Here is a 21,105-nt window from a genome sequence, read left to right on the forward strand (position 1 = left end):
AATGAAGCAAAAACAGCCTTCTACATAGCATAATAATATTTTGATGATTCACTTATGACAAAGTAGGTTGTTTTCTATTTTGTGATTCAAATGCCCTTGAATAATTCATTGCTATTTTGATTACCAATCTGCTGCTTAAATGCCCTTCAACATAAATTTCAAAACCACTTAATTACATCACCTTATTTTCCTTAAATGATTAAATTAACAGAAATTATTGCATTTAGCTGTATTTTGAGCATTTACAAATGTTTATTTTAAATGTCTTTCTTACATGATGATTTTGCTTTTTGTTTCTAAATTGTAAGGCCTAGCTTTATTTTTCTAGTTCAGAAGTTCTTGTCTTTTGGTTAGTAATTGACATTGTCTTGGTTTTGACTTTTCCTGTGCTTAAGAAACATTTGATTAGTCATCTAAATTTATTAAATACCTTATATTTAAAAAAACAGTTTTCAGTTTATCTTTGTATTGCTTTAAACATTTAAATAATGTAAGTTTCTTTTTTAATGACTGTATATTTTTTGTTGTTTGTAGGCTACTGTAAGAAAAATGGCCCTGTCAGCCCAACAGTTACCCAGATGGTTCAGCTCAATCAAATTGGGTACCTTCATTAATGCTACACAACTCAGAAAACCACTTCGGAGACCAGGAAAAGCACTGTTGCATGGCTTTTCTGCTCAGCTTCAGTTATCCACTGACAATTACTTTCTCCAGTGGGGATTTAAGACATACAGGACTTCCTCCTTATGGAATAGTTCCCAGTCTTCCACCTCAAGTAGGCAAGAGGATAATTCTACTCAGAGGGCTCTACTTCCTTCTGTGACTGAGCAGGCACAGAAGACGCAAACATTTCCCAACTTTGATTCTGAACTATCTCTAGAAGGTAATTCTGAACTGAAGGTAATTGTATAGCTTTGGTAATTTAAACAAATTACCTGTTTACTTCCTTTTAGGCCATTTCAAGTCATACGTAGAGCCAAGAAAAAGTGAAGGAAAGTAAAGGAATTTTGTACAGTCATTTCAGGACTTTCTCCTTTTGTAATAGAAGTTTACCAACAAATTTCTTGGAGGAATTCATCACTTTTTAAATAGTCTTAACTTTATCTCTTTGAAGGTAGAATATATTTGGACCTTTTAGGGAAAATCTGAAATGATCCCAAGATTTAAAAAGAAACAAGTTAGAGGGCCTCCCTGGTGGCGCAGGAGTTAAAGACAGCGCTATCAAGCTATAGTCAGCCACTGCAGCACAAGTTTGATCCCATTCTGGCCAAGGAGTTCACAGCCCACATGGTGCAGCAGACCTCTCCTGCCTCACCACTGCTCCCCTCAGCAGTGTATTCTGGTGAATCTGCCTGTTCTGCTCCCTACTCCTTCTGGTGAATCCTCTCACCCCACCACACCTCTGGCTTACACCCCAGTTCTTGTATGCATAAATAAATAAAACTTAAAAAAAAAAACTAGAGAAGAAGTTGTCTTTATAGAAATAGCATTGAATACAGGTTAGAGAGCTAACTAACGTCTCTCTTTTCACATGACTGGCTTCACAGAACTGGATGATTTGCCTCCATTGTCTCCACTGCAGCCCATTTCCGATGAGGAGGCCATTCAAATAATTGCAGACCCTCCATTGCCCCCAATTTCATTTACACTTCGAGACTATGTAGATCATTCTGAGACTCTTCAGCAGTTAGTGCATCTAGGTAAGTGAGTAACATACTGGTACTTCTTGAGCGTACACTTTGCTTATTTTTTTGCTTTTTTGGTTAGCATTTATCAAAGTACCTCATACACATGAACCTTTCTGACCTTGCATCCCATTCCCCAGAGGTCATTACTTAACTCTTATAGCTCTTTCTGATTATTTTTAACCTCTAAAAAGATATGTAATTGTTAATAGTGCTATTGCTTAGTTCATCATTTTAGAAATCAGTTGATATCTTGTATATAATAGACACATATATCCCCTATTTACTTTTCTCAATATAGTTACATTAACAATTTTTAGATAAATCAGTAGGCAGTGATTACATTATGACTATAAATACTGCTCACTTCATTCCAGGAAGTGTGCTGTAATTGTTATCTGTACAACTTTTTATTTTCCTAGAATTAATAATTGCCTTTGTTTTATTTGACTCATTTTTTTCATTCTTTGGATTAAATTTTCCCATCCCTTCCAATGGCCTCAGGACAGTTTTTCATACAGTCAGCCCTGACAGATGATGCATTAATTCCATTCCTACACTACCCCTTGATCTTCCTCCTAGAAGCCATTATCATGATTTAAAGATTTGAATGGTTTCTCTCTAGGCCTGTTCCATATCTGTCTCAGTTTGTTGGCAGATATAGTGTGCTTTTGGATCTAGATAGGTGATGTCGGCACTACAAACTTTTATTTAGTCCTCTTGTTTTCGTTGTAGCACTTTATTGCAACCCTCTGATTTTTTCATTATCACTTGCTCTGGGCACTTCTCTTACTTGATTTGTTCAGATAATGAACCTTTCTCTGGGGGGATTGAGAGGAACAAGTAAGGGATTATCTCTCAAATTCACCGCTTCTCTCATTCTGCACTCACTGCCTTAGTTTAGGTCCTCATTTTCACTAAGTTAGAAACTACTTAACTTGACAGTCTTTGTATCAGCAGTACTCCCCTGATAATCTCTCTAATTTTAATGTTCTTTCTAAAATGCAAATCTACTACGTTAGTGACCCAGTTAAGATCTTTCAAAGCCTTGCTGTGACATCAGAGATCTTTGTAATCTGGCCTCTGCACCCACCAAACAGCGAACCTCCTCTGGACTCACGCATCACCTCCTGTGGCATTCCTAGCACTGATAATACTATTATAATTGTGTCCCTGTGCAAGTGATACAAATACATAGGTGATGGCCTTAGTTAGCTCTCAAGAAATTCAGGGCTTCAGAAGCAGCTAAACACACATATGTAAATTAACTTGAAGCAAAGATGAAAGGTAAAGTGATAGGCCCCACATGAGAGATAATATAGTGTTCTGTGGCCTCAAATGAAGGAGAAAGGTGATATATGCTGCCAGTAGGAGAGGCAGTCACTTTCCTTTTGGAAAAGCATCCCCATACTTGTGATGGTTACTGTGGATGAAACAAAGTAAACATAAAATGTGGTCCTTTAAATAATTTACAGCATAGTTAGAGCTTTGGAATATGTTTCAACCATTCCTTCATCTGTGTGCTGATACTTTAACAGCCTATCTTAGAAGTAACTTAACTGATAGTGCCTGAGAGGAACTATGGGTGCATTCAGACAGTATTTTTGAGCACCCAAGTGTCCCGTTTCTTTGTTTGCTTCCCAGATCTGTTTTCTGCCTTCCCTGCCTGTTCTGTATCCCAAGAGGCATCCAGGCGCCTTTGCCAGCTGGCTTCTAGGCGGCTTCAACCAGTGGGAGGCATCTGAAAAAGGAGAAGGGGGCAGGTGGGGGTAGTTTTTTCTCTGTTCTGGTCCTGCTTTGGGTTATATGACAGGCTTGCTCCCTGACAACAGCTCTGACTGAGCATCCCTTTCTTAAATAACTTCCAATCCCCTATAGGTTCAGGTAATACTTTTTCCTCCTTTGTCTGTTAGTGCTAGGATTGCCCTTGGTGCTTCTTTCACTCTGGTCAGACCACTGGAGAGAGTTCCTTCATTAAAATCCTGGGGCAGTTCTGTTGCCTGTGGGGCAGTTCTGTTGCCTGCCAGACCCTGATGATACACTAAATGTGTGTAGTCATAACTGAATATAGTAATAATGTTTGTATCAACTGAACTGATGGGATAAGCCAACTTAGACTGTGGTCACCTAGAAATTAGAATCATATATTACTCAATTTTCATATTTCCAGAGCCTGCCAGAAGTGCCTGCTTCATAGTAGGTATTCAGTGACTTTTTCCAAGCTAATGAAATCATGGAAACCCAAGTGATTTGTGCTGATAGCAGTGCGCTCTCCTGATGAGAGTCTGCTCTCCCATGGCTGTTAAAAAGCAGCTTTTCAAGATTTCTGTTTCAGCACAGCCAGGGTATGACAGCTCATGCTGAGTAAGACACTTCAGCACATGTAAGCTGTAACATTTAGTTAGATTTGAAGCCTGAACCCTTTATATTATTTTTAAAACATCCTTTCTTTCTTTTATCATAGATTTTTGGAACTAGTTTCTATCTTATTTATCCATCCATCCAATTATGTAATTTATTTTTCTATTAACATTTTTAAATTGCAAAAAAATTACAACAGTTGTTAAAAGTACAAAGATTGTAAGAGAAAGAACTCTTTAACCCTCTCCAGTTGCACTTTCCAAAGGCAATGATTTACCATTTTGTTGGGTAGCTTTCTAGTCCTTTTCTATGAAATAAATATCATAGAGAATATTTTCCTCTCTTAGTTTGTTAGTACACATTTAGATTTCTAATCTATCTGAAATTAATTTTGTATCAGATAAAAGGAATTCTTAATTTTTTTCAAATGAATAGATATTTTAAAGACTATTCTCATCTTTTCTCTGTTGATTTGAAGTGCCATTACTATTGTATGCTAAATTTTCAGTTCATCTGAGAACTGTTTCTGTCTTCATTGTGTGCGTGTAATCTATATTTCCGTTCATAGGACCCTGTATCAATTTCTGCTTAATATCAAGAAATGTGAGTTTAGAATTAATGGGTTACAATTTATTTTTCTGACTGTAGCTAAAGAATTTTATTTCATTGCTTTTATATTTAAGATTATATGCTGTATCTTGAAATCAGATTGAGAGCTATCTTTAAAGAAATATTTTTATAAATATGAAATTTGAGTCATTTATTCTAAAGAGAAATGAGCTATTCTATTCATGTATAATTTATTTTTCAAAAAATTATATAAATGGAGCCTCCCTGGTGGCTCAGCAGTTGAGCGCTGGGTTGCGAAGCTGCCCACGGCCTCTGTGGTGCCGGTTCGATCCCCAGCTGCTTCCCAGCCACCAGAGGAGGGTCCCGCATAGCGCGCAGACCTCTCCTTCCGCCCACTGCTCCCCTCAGCAGTGTACTTCAGTCTGCCTGCTCTACTCCCCGCTCTGGCTCTGGTGAATTCTCTTAACCTCCTGCACTTCTGACTGTACCCAGTGCTTGTATAAATAAATAAATAAATAAATCTTAAAAAAAAATTATATAAATGGGAAAAGTGAGAATTTTGAATTCTAGGTTATTTTTTTAATCTAATGCGCACATGTAATTATTTCTATAACCAAAAAATGTTTTAAATTAACAATTTGATTTCTCACAATCTTTCTCTCTCTTGCTCTTTTACTCAATTAATTAGATTACCTAAGATTATAGGATAAGTGACAGGTAAAGGTTGTATACTTTCTGCTTTGTTGTGTACATAAAGATGTATACATTTACCCTGTTCTCACACAGACATTTCTTGAGCTCATTCAAGGTACTTGTCTCTGTTCTAAAGACCTATTGATTACAGTGAGTGAGACAGTGAGGTCATTTTCATTCCCCTACAGAGGGCATCATAATTATACTCTTTAAACAATGTGTATAACTAAGGAAATGATAAAAAAAAATAGTTAAAAGAAAGTAATAATTCACAGGGTCTGTTACCCTGCAGCATCACCAGTTAAAGAGTTACTATGGAGATCTTTAGGGATTCATAAGCATACTTTAAACAATAAAGAAATCTTAGATAAAAGTGATGATCCTGGGTCAATATTACTTAGCAAATTTTGGGGTAGAAATTTAACCCTAAATGCACTGTCTTCCTCTATACATGGCTTTGAAATAAGTATCATGTTTTCATTTTAATTTATGTTTATTTCTGCACCCAGTTTCGTTTAAAAATATTTAGAGGCCTCCCCAGTAGTATACGGGTTAAATTCCAGTACAATAATCTTGATGGCCTGCGTTTGATCCCCAGCCAGGGAGCTAACCCACGTGGCGCAGTAGACCTCTCCTGTTTCACCTTAGCAGTGTATTTCAGTGGCTCCACCTGTTCTGTTCCCCCCTCTGTCTCTAGTGAATCCTCTCACCCCTGCTCCCGCACCTCTGGCCTGCACCCCAGTTTTCCATGCAGAAATAAATAAAATCTTAAAAAATATATTTAGACATTTCTATTGGCTTACCTCAGCTCTTTGGATTGTTGATCTGCATCAGTAATTTCTTGGGTTTCTATTTGTTTGAAGTTTAATGACTGAGCTAAGGCGTTATCTTCAACAGTGTTTGCTATTTATTATAGGGGTTGATTTGTCCAAGATAGAAAAACATCCAGATGCAGCCAACCACCTCCTGAGACTGGATTTTGAAAAAGACATTAAGCAAATACTCCTGTTTCTTAAAGATTTGGGTATAGAGGATAATCAACTGGGAACATTCCTGACCAAGAACTATGCTATTTTCTCTGAAGACCTTGAAAATCTTAAGACCAGGTAGGGCTTTCAGAATGATGTTCATATAACCCAAGCAGTTATGAAGGGAATATATGTACATTATATTTTTAAGTCTCAACTGGGTAAGGATCTAACTGTAATAATGAACATGAATGCTACCTTTTTGTTACGGATTTTTGATCAGAATTAATTATATAAAACATCTTTATTTAGCTGCACATTATTTTTATGCTTTCAACTTCTTGCCGAGATAAATTTAACTGTTTATTTTCAGGAACTGGAGTAAGTTTTTTAAAATAATCTGTTAATAAATGATTAATTCATCTGAGTTATATAAATTGGCCACTTTAGTTCCTTTTTTTTCTTTAACAGTTCTATAAACACTTGTATTTCATTTGAAATTCAAAGAATATATTGATTCTGTGAGAATCCATATAATGAGATAGTATTGATCTGTGAGGTAAGAATCCTGCTAGGCATTGGGATCGCCACAGAGAACAAGACAGAGTCCCTGTTTTTTTGGTTCACCTTCACCTCTCACCTAAATCGGAGCAGAGTTTGCCTGTATTCCCAGGTGCACTGAATGGGAGCACTTTCACCCTGTTTCCCCAATCAGAGATATGGTTATTAACTTTGGCTTTTCTTTTATTATAGCATCAACATCTAATAAATTACTAAGACATATCAGTTCTGTCATTTTATATCTCTCAAATCACCCTTTTCATACCCTTCACTTTGAATTCCCCATCTCAGGTTCCCATCATCTCACACCCAGATTATCCAGCAGGCTCCTTACTGGTCTTTCTTAGTCTTTTCCCCCTGGGCTGTTTTCACACTGACAGAATTGACTCATCAGAATGAATGCCTTTTCTCTAAAATAGGAAAAAATACAAAATTTCATTCCTATACCAAACAGTTATAGGGAAGGCATTGAACTAGACTTGAGCCCTCTCTTTTCACTGGACTTACAGTTGCTATAGTATAGACAGGCCATAAAATATGGGGGAGAGAAAATGATTCCAAGAAACTCAGTCTGACATCCAGCTCTGCTCTTCCTAATTATCAGTCTTTTCTTTTATGACCTCAAAAGGATAGGTCTAGGAGTAATAGTCATTTGAGTATAAACTGTAACTTTTGATATACATGGTATAGAAATACCATAGCCATTAGATGTCAGAATACCTGAGTTCATATCACAACTCTGTTATTCCCTGGCTCACGTGTTTTTTGGGTAGTTTTTCTGATGAGAATTAAGATAATGTCGTGGTATTTTTTAGGCTTTAATAAAACTGCCTTTTACTATATCTATAGTTTAAATAAAATCACTGTTATTTCCTGTATTTTATTTCTTTATTTTGGCTCCCAGAAATAGAAGGGAATTTCTCCGTTGTTAACAAAATATATATTGAAAGATTAAATTAAAAATTACTTATGAACATACAAACTCAGTAAATACAATTAAAATAAAAACGCTTCTCAGTTTCAACCATTCTTGTCTTTTTTTGTAAGAATGTAAAATCTCTTATTTTCTTAATTTGTGAGGTACTTTTTGGTTTTAGCAAAAAATATTCTTTCTTAGAAAGTATTTCACTGTTTTCTACCACATAAATCAGATTAACTGAAAAGGGAATCTATCTGTTACTGATTTCAGGATTGATTTCTCTTGCCAATGGAAACTATTTCAGAGTTGAATGGATGCTTGTTTTAACTATATTTGGGTCATTATTATAGAATGTTTACACTTACCCCTTTGGGGGTCATTTTGAAAGTTGTTACTTTAGAGAGGATCATGATATTAGTTAATGTGTTATATACAGGTAATTTTTTGTTTGTTTCTCTAGAGTGTCTTACCTACAATCAAAAAATTTCAGTAAGGCAGATATCACACAGATGGTCAGAAATGCACCATTTCTGCTGAATTTTTCAGTGGAAAGACTGGATAACAGATTGGGATTTTTTCAGAAAGAACTTGAACTTAGTGTGAAGAAGGTAAAGAAAAGGGGAGAATTTGTATATTTTCACGACAGCTACACTTACTACTGCTAAATCTAACGTTTCTAATGGATCCCTAGCCAATATGAACGCTATAAATGCCTGGCATTTTCTATACAAGAATAAACTACCCTTCTAAGTTAGACATAGCTGTATCATTTTATAATATTCCATCAAATTGGTTCTTCTGAATATTTGTTTTTTCCTCAAACAATATTAAGTGTGTATTTTTATATACTGGGTCATCATTAAAATTTTAATTTTGTATTCTTTGTACTGCTTTTGGTTTTCCAAATTAGTTAAATATGCATACATATTAATGAGAGACTGTTTTATAACTATAGACTAGAGATCTGGTAGTTCGTCTCCCAAGGCTACTAACTGGAAGTCTGGAACCTGTGAAAGAAAATATGAAGGTAGGACAACTTTAAGCTTTTGAGAAGTCTCTTTCTTTCTTTTAAGATAGATTCTGCTATTATAAACTTAGAGGAAACTATATTGCTATGAAGTAATTTTAAAAAGATGAGTATAGGAAATGATACAGTATAAGTATCTACCTGGCAGTTTATTTTAATCAATAATATTTTCACGTGTTGGCCAGGTGTTGGATGAATAAGTCACCTGGCTGGCATATGTACCCATAATTCTAGAATAATAGATTTGTATCTGGGTGGTATCTTGAACCTGCTTCTGTTGCCCAGTTATGAGAGTCTGTGTTGATGCCACTTAGGCAGGAGATGATTTTTGGAGGCTGAATCCAAAAGAATCGAGTACACTATTCTCCTCAGTACCTGCGCCAATTGCTGGTCTAGTTCTGTCACAAAACACACTAGACACTCCTTACTGCCTTTCTGCCAAGAGAATGGTATGGAGCCAAGAGCAGTTGACTTAGTATACTTAACTATATAACAGTGTTTGAAATGACCATAGAGAGCCTCTTTTCTCAGGTATTTATAGCGTTTCTTATTGTTGAAATTTTTGTTGAGCACATGCCAACGCACTGTTCTGGTGAGTTCCCTGCTCTCAGGGAGCATACATCTAGTGGAGTGAGAGCATTCAAAGTGAAAAGAGCAATGGATTGGTAGGTAAGAAAAGGAACTCACCCACTTTGGGGTGTTCAGTTTTAGCATCTCTGGGATGCTAAAAGAAAGTTTTTCAGATAACATATATGGGTGTACCTGGAGTAGAGGCAAAAAGTACTTTAGAAATCTTAATGCTGGTCTGTGTGGTGTGGGGCCTGTACAGATAACCTGTCCAGGCCTCCCCTGCGCACCATCGTTCTAGCTCATTCTAAGAGCCCCTTTTGTTGAGCTTCATGATGATCACCATTCTATGAGTGGCTCATTCTCAGGAAAGGGGTTTGGAATTCAGGTTATCCCACAAAAAGGATGCTAATCCCTTGGGGCTTTGGCAAAGCTATCTCCAGGTTTTAATATTCTTATTTTAAACTCTGAAAGAACCCATGTGTCCTCTGGTATAGCACCAAAATAACTATTTCTGTTCACTATTCATAGCAGCTCTACTTTCTTTTAGGTTTATCAGCTCGAACTAGGTTTTAAACGTAATGAAATCCAGCATATGATAACCAGAATCCCAAAGATGTTAACTGCAAATAAAAGGAAACTTACCGAGACTTTTGATTATGTGCACAATGTGATGAGCATTCCCCACCACATCATTGTCCGGTCCCCTCAGGTAACGAGCGCACTACCCTCTCTGTAAGGCAGTGCACAGTGCTGTTCCCTTGTGAAAATCCCTGGCTGTTTCTGACAGAATTGACCAAAGGCATTGTAGTCTAAGATATATTGAGATTGTATTTATATCAGAAGTGGAGTGGAGTAGGTAAATCACTGTGAAAAGCTTACACCTTTCAGAGTACACATGTATATCTGAGGAGAAATAAAATGATTATTTCTCTGTAATTTTTGCCTTTACCTGGTTTTGCCTTTTGGAAATCTAATTTAAATGTGAAATAGATCACTTCCCTTAAAACGCCTTTATATGCTATATGCAATGTATTCACAGTCTAAGTCCATTAATTAACAAGCCATATTGTAATGATCTCCCAAAGTATAGAAGAATTCCAGTTTGTGATGCCAAAGCCATAATTATATTTTCTGAGCTAATCAGACTTTCCTATTCTTTGCCTGTGACACTATTGCTTGCTCACAAGAATGTTAAAGTGAGGTTCTGGCCATGACCAGTGTTCCCAATATATTGGAGATATAGCCAAGAGAAGAAACAGACAAAATACTGAATGTGCTTCATATGGGCCTGCTGGGGTGGGGGCGACGCACAAACATCTCTTCAGCTTCAGGGCTCTATTTCTAGTCTGGCCAGATCCCCCAGTTCTCCCTTCTTGCAGGGAACGGGTTGTAGGGATTTAGTCTGCTTATAAGTACTTTTTTAAAGTTGCTGCCACTCACTCTACTTCTTGGGAGTTTCAACTTCAAGATTGGTAAGACATACTTTTCCTAGTCGCTCCCTTAAAATTTCAGGTTCATTTCATTTTCATAATAAACAGAAGCAGCAGCAGGAATTAAAAAACAGAATTATAAAATCTTGCTTATTATTTTAATCAGAATTTCCTAGCACAAGCTATAGGATTTAAACTCTGTGGCATTTACCATAGTTACTGAGCATTTGGTCAGTAATTTATATTTGTTAGCCTAGTAGTACTTTTAACCAAATAAACAGTGTATCTTTCAGTTCATAATTTTTTTGACTTTTTTTTTTTCTTTTCTAGATATTTAATACAAGGTTGTTTAAAGTCAAAGAAAGACACTTGTTTCTTAATTATTTAGGAAGAGCACAGTACGATCCAGCAAAACCTAACTACATCTCTTTGGACAAATTAGTATCTGTGCCTGATGAAACATTCTGTGAAGAAATGGCCAAAGCCTCAGTAAAGGACTTTGAAAAATTTTTAAAAACTCTTTAGTTTTTGATGTTAAAATGTAAAATGTAAAGTGAATGTATATATGAATAAATGAATATGTTTTTAAATAAACGACTCAGGCCTTCCTTAATATTGAAATAACTGGTTATTATAAATTTGAGCATACTTTTTAATAGGTTCTTCTTACATGTTCCCAGTGACTTGACTCAACCACTTCCTTCCTTCTCAGTAAAGAGAACTAACAGCATGGCAAGCTTAGGGAAAGATTTAGTTTACTGTAGGTTAGTGCATTGTAATTCTGGTAGATTTTCTGACCCATGTTCACAGGTCTTCTGAGGTGGTTTCATCTCTCCTAGAATGTACTGTATTTATCTACTATCTGCTACTCACTTGGGTAACACTATGAAACACATTCCATTTAGGATGTTGTCACAAAGCAGAACCTCAGCTGCTGTCCATAGCTGGCTACTGAGAATCAGGAAGGAAAAAAGTAGTTTATAAGTAGAAATCAATGAGACATAGTAAAAGGTCACAACAAACCTGTGACTTACTCCAGTTTGCGAAGATTTATAGCATGAATTGATGTTTTGTTTTTTTCCCATTTACCACTTAGGTAATCCTGGGTAAATAATTGAATTTCTGAGTTTAATTCTTATATGTCAAATGAGGCCACCTGCCTTGTTCTCTGCTTTAGGATCACAAGATTGATACACTGTTAACACTGGTGGAAACACACCTGGTATCTACTCCCCTCTCCTCACCACACTGAGTCTGAGCCAATGGGATTTGATCTGTGGGACGTTACCAAATAAGCTTGATAAGTACTTGCACTTTGGGGCTTGTCTTCTTGGAACATTTGCTTTGGAATCCTGAACCACTAGATAAATAGGTCTGGTGGATATTACTGAAGAAATGAGGTAGAGAGAAGAGATGCCTGGTCAAATCTCAGCCATCCCACCGAGGCACCAGATGTGTGAGTGAAGAAGCTATCTTGGATATTCCAGCCTCAGCAGATAACACATGAAGCAGAATTACTCAGATGAATTCAGAGAATTGAGAGAAATAATGTTTTAAACTACTAACATTGGGGGGGTCATTTGTTGTGTACCAGGGCTTCGTGATGTATCAGATGTCCTAAAGCCTGGTGGTGTTACATTCTAGTTGAGCAGGGCCAAGTATAGTGCCTTTCCTGTTAGGTGTTTTATTCATTTGCTCAACAGACATTTGAGTTTGTAGAATACAGTGGTGAGTGTGGAGTACATATGTGCCTTCATGGAGTTCTCTAATGGATGAGCTTGATAAACAGGAAGCAACAAGGAAGATACAGCCAGGAGACAAAGCATGAACAATCCTGCCTGATCTATGTTCAGAACCTCATTATGCCTTCATTTACAATCCACTCATACCAATGAGATAGCTAAGAGGAACAGTACTAAAACAGCATGATTTAAAACCAAAGTAATCTCTATCATACCTGTCTAACTTGGTGTCCAAAATGTTCCACATCTTTAGCAATAGAGGTTGGTGGAAATTCCAAGTCTGGAGAATAGGCCAGTCTGTGGAAGGGAAAAGAAAATGTAGAGAATCACTCTTAACACATTTTTCTTGGCTAAAATGTCACATGGACACACCCAGCTTTAAGGTGACAGAGACATAAAATCTTACTATTGATATTTAATGTGTTGGGAGGGAAAAATAAGTTCAATCGACACTAATGTTACCAGCAAAGATTCAGGTTCCCTACACTTAATGCCTTAAGAGATGGTTTTGTGACAGACTTGCCACCTTCACTCTGTAACCAGCAAGTTGAAGCTTAAAGGGTAAAAGGAAAGAAGAGTTTATTGAATATGTCTTGTAAAGCAATGTGCAAGTGTACAAATGTACTGCTTTATATTTTCCAGATTTCACTTTATTTAGTATGGTCTGGGTGCAGTGCCATATCCAGGACTGAGTATAGTACTATGAGATATGGTGGCACAGAGAAGAATATGCAGAAGCAATAGTATTTCAGAACTGGAATGTAACTAAGACCACTAACCTTTTGAATTTACCATAAAATACAGTTCTGTATTGACTCAGGTCTCAGCTTAAACTAAAGAAATCAGATATTGGACTATAGATGGAATTGTGTGTCCCACTCCCACCCCCAAATTCTTAGAAACACTACCCCTCAATGTGATGGCATTTGGAGATGGCATATTTGGGAGATAATTAGGTTTAGATGAGTTCATGTGGGTGGGATCCTCATGCTAGGATTAGTAAATTTGTAAGTGACACAAAAGAGTGTACTCTCTCTCTGCCATGAGAACACAGTTGAAAAGCTAGCTTTCTATAATCCAGATAGCTCTCAACAACAACTGTTCATGCTGGCACCTTAACCTTGGGCTTCCAGCCTCCAGACTGTAAAATAAGCTTCTGCTTAAGCCACTACAGCATAGCATTTTGCTAAGGCAGCCTCAGTTGACCAAGACAGCAACTGTTGAGAAGCTGACCAGTAACCGAATCATTCATACTAACTTCCCTCATTGTTTTCTGCCCCTATATTTTTAAGCTCTAGACATGGTTTGCTGGGGTTGAACCTAAAAAGTGTACTTGCTTCTACCTTGCAAGCAAATTCTGCCATACATGTTAGATTTCGTATTAGAAACATTTTTTTCCTAACCTACCCTAAAATGATGTGGCCAGAGAGGTTTAGTAGTGTATTATATTGCACCATAACTAAGGAGCCCAAAAGCTTTACCTAAATTCTCAGATTCTGGAGGATGAAATCTGTATTATTCCTAGCTGTGTATCTTTGGACGATTTATCCAACCTTTTCTAAGTCTCAATTTCCTACTCTCTACAAAGAAGATAATCAGAGTATTTTCCTTAGAGATTTATAATTAAAAGAAAATGTCTGTAAAACAATTACTTGGCCCAAAAGGCACAATTAATATACTTCCCAGACTCACAGCTCACCATCAGCAGAACCCAGCTTAAAGGCCCAGAGCCCTAATTCCAAGTCCAGCTTTCTTCCCATTGGCTAGACCCATGCGGGGAGGACCAAACGGCAGGTGCCCTAAGCAGAACAGAACTGCGCGTGCGCGGGCGCGGGCGGCCTTCCCAGCCTCACGACGCGACGTAAAGCGACTGCGCCGTGGGCTCAGCGCGTCCTCCAGGACTTACCCAGTAGGCAACGCGTCAGTCTCGGGTCAAAATGGCGGGCAGGCCAGCTGGTAAGTGACTGGTTTTCTGTCTGATGGGCATCGCAGGTCTCACCCTTTTGTTCTCTCCGCAATTTGCTCCTCTTCCTCTGCCCGGTGAGTGGCCCGGCTTGCGGCTTTCGGAAGGCGGGAGCTCCGGTCCAGCGTAAAAGACCGCCTTCCCCCCACCCCACCCCTCCTGCTGCCCCCGGCTCGGGCTCGCTTAGTGGGTTGTGATGGGGACTTGCTGCTGCTCGTCAAGGGGCCCGTTTGGCTCCGAAAACCCAGGCGTTCCAGCTGCCGGTGCTCGAAAGTTCTTCTCCCCGGTCTCCAGTAACTCAAGGGCACAAGATAACTAGTCAATGACTTTGAACCAGAATGAGCCGAGTGCTTATTGTGAGCGAAGCTTTGACACGAATATTAGCTCGGAATCGGCCAGTGCGACGAGGGAGCTGTTAATTCCCCTTTACACTGGGATAATTGCGGCGAAGTGACCCGAGGAAATCGAATCCGAACCTCCTTTCAACCCTCGCGCTTCACAGATCGGGAAATAGCGCTAAGCAAGGGTTGCAGTGAAATTTCAGTTCAGCCTTGGCTTATCCAGAACGTCAGCTTGATCTGTAGATTTGGTGAAATTTATATTTAAATTGTAGGCACTGTGACAAATACATTATGGAACGATAGAAAAATTAACAGTACGTTTAAAACAACGCAAACGGAGTATTTTCTCTTTGTATTTTTTCCCAGTATCTGTCCTCTAGCGGTTTACGATGGAATAGTTTTTAAAAGATAATTGGTTCCTTTCTCCCCGCCCTCTGCAATGGTGACATCAGATAACTAGAAAACCTGATGACCCGAAACTGAAGCTTTAACCTAAGCGACAGCGAGCTCTTTCAGGGTTGGAGAGACATCTAAGAATTTATTAGTTCGTTAATTTGACACATATAGAAAGCATTCTGCTTCTGTGCTGTGTCGGGAAACAGACCAGTCTCAACTCTTTCACTAGCTGGCTCTCGTCTTGAATACTTGGATAGGATAATTTCTGAAGGTTTATTCTTCTGCAGCGACAGGAGTGTTGGTGGGCTGGGGACGAACTAATGTAGGTAAAGCAAGTAGGATGTAGTGTTGGCACACGGTAAGTGGTCAGTGAATATTAATCTTGATCACCATCACTGGTAAATATATTTACAAATAATTTGTCTTCAACAATATGTGTGCTGATTCTTTGGTACTTGTTTTTCTAAAAACAGTTTTATACTTTTGGTGTTTAATTCCCAAGGAGATTTATCAAAGCCATATTATCTGTGTGAACTAAGGAGTAAGGGGTAATGTGGGATTTTAAAGGGGAGTTTGGTTGCCTTCCATGCTAAGGGGCTAACCTAAGACAGAATTTTAAAAGAAAATTTAAACCTGTTCCACCTTCCTTCTGTACCACATTTCTCCTGTAAAGGTCAGGCACTAACTATTGTGTTGCCCTTAGCTCCTGCTGTGTTATCCCATGGTTTCAGTCTTGTTCTCCAGTTTCCTTATCCATTATCAGATATCCATTCTGTTGATGGGTTAACAACTTGGGAGGAGGAAAATGGGCTTCTTTCATAATTCATATTAACTTTGCTAACTAATGGTATCAGAATTTTCCCAGAAATATGTATAATATTAAAGAGAGTTGCTAAGTGAAGGTAGTGTAGAATAGAAATTTTGGAGGAAGGTCATTTAGACCTTCCTGAAATCTTACCTTTTCATACAACTTTAACTCCCTCTACAAGTTCTGTTATTTCCTGTCATCTGTGAAACTAGGAATGACAGGAGTTCTGAGTCCCTTTCCCATTTTCTACCCCTTCAGATCTGATGGTAGCAGGGGAACATGAAGAGATGGCAAGTTTGCCATTAAAAGGCTAAAGTGACGATAATTATGTCTGTAGGTCATTTGTACATTAGCCTGTTTTTCCCATGACTTGCTGCCCAATTGTGTTACTTTTGTTCATAAAATTTTATTTACAATATTTAGAGTATATGTGCTTTTAACACGAGGTTTCCTTTCCATGTTTGCATTCTCTAACAAGGTGACTATAAAAGTACTCGTTCCTTGCTTGTCAACCTGTTCATATAGCATAAGTGAATTATAACTACTAACAATGTTACAATTACCAGTTTCAGCATCAGGCAGGTGGCTGGACGGTATTCGAAAATGGTATTACAATGCTGCAGGATTCAATAAACTGGGTGAGTATCTGTGATTTTGTTTTTATTTTTCTGAGAGTTGTGCTTTTGCAAGTAGTTTTGGATGCAAAAGATACTTTAATTGTACATGTAAAGATTTTAAAATCAGGTCACATTTTATTATTGAATAAATTTCTTTTTCATTATTTTGAGAAAAGAGGAATGGAATTGTCTTATATGTTTGAGGTGGGAATGATTTATGTTCTTATATATTGCGACCCTAGATCTCCTTATATGTTACCTCACCTATTTCCTCTACTTAGCTTTTTAAATTTTAAGCAATATGAATTTTGAAAGTAGAGGTTTTTTGAATATTAAAATAGCCTGACATCTTTACAATCATCTGATGCCTGAACTTTTTTTTTACAAATTTATAATTTGCCATAGCTTTTATTTTTTTGTTCTTGATGGAAGTGTTGTTAAATGTTACTGGTTCCTTAATACACTATCATTTTAAGATTTTTTTATTACTTTGATCTCACGTTTAAAGTATAAGAAAGTAGAGCTGTGGTTTATTGATGTGTGTTTGAAAACGAGACTTATCAGTAAATATTTTAAATATTGTAAGAAATAACCCATTGAAAGCCCATCATTATGTATGAAATACATTTTCTGTCATACCTAACCCTTGATATTTCACCCGAATCTTAAATTATTATGTTATTTTACTCATTAAAAAAAATGTTCTTGTTTTTAAGATGTATATTCACTCTACCTTGTTTTCTGTTAGGGTTAATGCGAGATGATACAATATATGAGGATGATGATGTAAAAGAAGCCCTAAAAAGACTTCCTGAAAACGTTTATAATGACAGGATGTTTCGCATTAAGAGAGCACTGGATCTGACCATCAGGCAGCAGATCTTGCCTAAAGAGCAGTGGACAAAATACGAAGAGGTAGCACAGCTTTTATGGACCTCATAACTTTGGCAGTTAAAGGTTTAGCATATAGAAAGAGAGACTTACTCATGGTTTAGTGCTTTAGAGTTCTTAAAGTTCTGTCAAATAAATATCCTTATAGAATCCACCTTGGTTAATAGCTCCATGTCTGGAACTCAGATGGAAATCAAATGGAAATCAGCTCCAATTTATAGAGAAACACATTTGAGACTTAAGAGGTAAAATGACTGTTCCAAAATCACTGAGCAAGTTTCTCAGATAAAGACCCATGACTAGAATCCACATCTCAGGCTGCTGTTTTTCTCCCTCTACACTGCTTCCTGACCAGATGAAAAGTTGGTGGTGGTTTTCCCTGTGATTAGCCAATGAGTGGCCTTCTAGCTCCCATGAAGGATTTTGTGACGCAAACAAGCCCTTGCCCCTTGAGCGGCGTTGAAACTAGACATAGGCATCTGGACATTCATTTCTTTTTCTTACAGACTTTCCCCTCACAACATATCAAAGCAACTTAGTGATAGTATCTACATTTTTGAAAAGCAGGCTCATCTTGGTCAGCTTGAGAATGTATTTTCTTAAATTAGAAATAAAAATAGGTTTTGATGAGTTTTATTTATGGTCAGTAAGTGTTTGATCTGTATGTGATGGTGGCATATAATATTTGTAATTTTTATTCTTTAGGATAAATTCTACCTTGAACCATACCTGAAAGAGGTTATTCGGGAAAGAAGAGAGAGAGAAGAATGGGCAAAGAAATAATCATGTAGTCAAAATCTGGGTGCAGCTGTCCACAAAGGATTTTTATGAAGTTACTTAAACCTCAAATGTATAATTATCTGAGTCGCATATGTATTACTTTAAATAAATATCTACTGTAATTGTTGGATTTTTTTCCTTCTAAACCTTATTCTGAATGATGACTAAATTCACCTATCATAATTCTCCCCAGATGTCTAAAATATTTTTTAGTTATTGCTTAACTGCTTCTTAGAGCTCAGAGAGGCCACGTTAGTAATTTTTCTTCTGTAGTTGGATAACTTCTTAATTTAGTGATGACATATTCAGTAGAACAGCATCCTTTATATTGCCATTGTAGTTTAGCAAGATACTTAGAAGCCCCATTAGGGCCTATCTTGCAGGGATGCAGGAAAGCACCAGTGACTTCATTTTACCTGAAGCAAACAACACTCACGTCAATTGGCTGCCCGACTTCAAAGTTGCCAAATGAGAGAAGATTCCCCCCTAGTGTGCCAGGATTGGAGGACAGTCCTTTCAGTCACTGCTCCAGGAAGAATTTGTTTCCCATCCTAGTTTTTCAAGAACAAATTATGTATGCAGTCCCAAGATGGGGCTGCATAAGTTGTGTGTGTGTGACTGTGCTAATATATATAATAAGAAACAATAGACATTCAAAAGCAAAGACAAATGTTACTTTACCCCCCCATATCTTAGTGACTTCCACTTTGGAAATTATTGCTGCGAAGCATAAGGATTGGATATAATAATGCTCAGTTTTAAGGTTATAGGCTAATTTTTAAAATATAAATTAGAACCATTTAATAAGGGAACCATTGAATCCCCACCCCTAAGTCCTACAATGTTTTTTTGTTGTTTTGGTGGAAATGAGCATGGAACAACAGCAAATAGGGTGAAAGGAGAAGGGTGTCTGATTAGGATCTTAAGCAACAAAAGTAAAAACAAATTTTGTGCAATACTTAAAATTCCTGAAACAAAAGTACATTTGGTATGATTTTTTTCCATAAAATAATGGTTGACATTTGTGTATGTTTCACTTCAGAGCTTGAACATTAAAGAGTACTGAAAGATTTTTGATAAAATACTAGAAAGCCTCACTAAATTTCTTAAGAGCCTCTTTTTGATATTCAGATTATCTTCTGCAAAACCTCTCCTGGAATTCATATCAGTTTTCTGAAATGAAAGTTGCCTAGATCCTCTTAATAATGGTTTTGGTCATGGTTAAAGCAATTCTCTTTTACTTAGTATTTTGTAGGTTGTGATTTGATTTTACAATCAGTTTGAATTATGTTGCTGGAATAGTGGAAACCACAGATGGTGGTAGATGCTGGTGTTAAAGGGTGTATTTGTAAGGGACTATTTGTGAAAGAGTTGATTAGAAAATATTTTTGTTTCAATATGCTTCCCTATCAAACCTAACTAGGTAATTAAGGTAAATTCTCAACCAAGGACTACCCTGTGTTTGAGTGCGCCAATTCCTATCCCCTCAGATTTTTTTCAAGTAAATTTGAATCTCATATACTGCTGATTGATTTTATATTCAGAATAACCCATTTGGATAACATTTTGCCAGTGTGTATAAGAACTGCAAAATAATTTTAAATTCTAGTAGCAGCCCACCATTTATTGACTAGATAACATTTGTCAATCCATGTGACAATATTGCAGTGAGATCAGTACTACTCCTTTACAAATGAAGCTAAGGCTTAACATTGGTCAAACAACTTGTCCAAGGCCTTGCATCCACAGAAATAGATGTCAATAGCTGAACTGCTTCTAAGAGTGGAAAAATTGAGCATACTTTAATTTTTGATAATAAGATGTCATTAAGCTATAGTAAAGGAAAAGGTATATTTACGTAGTTTTAAAACTTGCAAACTGTTGTCAGTACTACAATTGAGCAAAAAATGAGGCTGTAACAAGATAAAATTCTCAACTCTTCATTAAAGGCTGAAGAAACACTGAAATGGCAGCAGTGATCTTTCAATGAGTAAGGGTGATCTTGATGCTTTTTCCTATAGTCATTTTTTTTTTTAAATAGAGGCATGTTTTATTTGTTTGTTTGTTTGTTTGTTTATACATGCACTGGGTACAGTCAGAAGCGCGGGAGGGTGAGAGAATTCACCAGAGCCAGAGCGGGGAGCAGAGCAGGCAGAAGGACAGAAGTACACTGCTGAGGGGAGCAGCGGGCGGCAGGAGAGGTCTGCGTGCCATGTGGGACCCGCCTCCGGTGGCCGGGGAGCAGCCGGGGATCGAACCGGCGTCGCAGAGGCCGCGGGCAGCTTCGCAACCCAGCGCTCAACCGCTGCGCCACCGGGGAGGCCCTCCTATAGTCATTTTTTAATAATTGAGTAGTAATCACTTATAATAGAAAAAGTAATAGCAGATATTTATATTCTAATTCCAAACCATAGATTACAGGACCCATTGTCTAGCATTAGCTGCTTGTTCCAGAGGCTTTTATGTAAGGAGTAGTAGCTAGCAATAACATGAAATCCTTTTCCTGAAGCATTTGCAGACTGAATAAGGATGGCGGAACTGAAGAGTATCGTGCAGACTGTGCCCTTGTGTTCCCACATGACCAGTGCATTCCCTAGCACAGGGAATGAAATCTACCCAGGGGCGATCAAGATTCCCTGGAGTTTTGTAAGAAAAAGATTAGGCCACAGTTCGAGAACATTTCCATGTGGGCTGTTTGGCAGAAGGAAGTTGAGAAGAAAGGATTGTCCAGAACCCCTGTTTTTCAAAACCTATGCATTCTCAAAACATTTCCTTGACGAGGA

The 21,105-nt window shown here is 37.5% G+C and overlaps 2 protein-coding genes across 2 annotated transcripts; both read left to right on the forward strand.

Moving 5' to 3' along the window:
- Positions 1-549: 549 nt before the first annotated feature.
- MTERF3 (mitochondrial transcription termination factor 3) lies at positions 550-11,309 on the forward strand (the record flags this gene model as incomplete). Its single annotated transcript, XM_084230018.1, has 7 exons — positions 550-883; positions 1,548-1,700; positions 6,226-6,415; positions 8,218-8,365; positions 8,713-8,784; positions 9,902-10,063; positions 11,115-11,309. The coding sequence occupies 7 exons, from the start codon at positions 550-552 to the stop codon at positions 11,307-11,309; spliced, it is 1,254 nt and encodes a 417-aa protein (XP_084086144.1).
- Positions 11,310-16,625: 5,316 nt separating this feature from the next.
- UQCRB (ubiquinol-cytochrome c reductase binding protein) lies at positions 16,626-18,325 on the forward strand (the record flags this gene model as incomplete). The annotated part of the gene is made up of 3 exons (XM_084230233.1): positions 16,626-16,672; positions 17,400-17,566; positions 18,248-18,325. Exons 2-3 carry the CDS (start codon positions 17,405-17,407, stop codon positions 18,323-18,325), a joined length of 240 nt encoding a protein of 79 aa, XP_084086359.1. The 5' UTR covers positions 16,626-16,672; positions 17,400-17,404.
- Between the last annotated feature and the right edge of the window lie 2,780 nt (positions 18,326-21,105).

This window comes from Talpa europaea, assembly GCF_964194135.1.
Source record: "Talpa europaea genome assembly, chromosome: 3".
Taxonomy (NCBI): domain Eukaryota; kingdom Metazoa; phylum Chordata; class Mammalia; order Eulipotyphla; family Talpidae; genus Talpa; species Talpa europaea.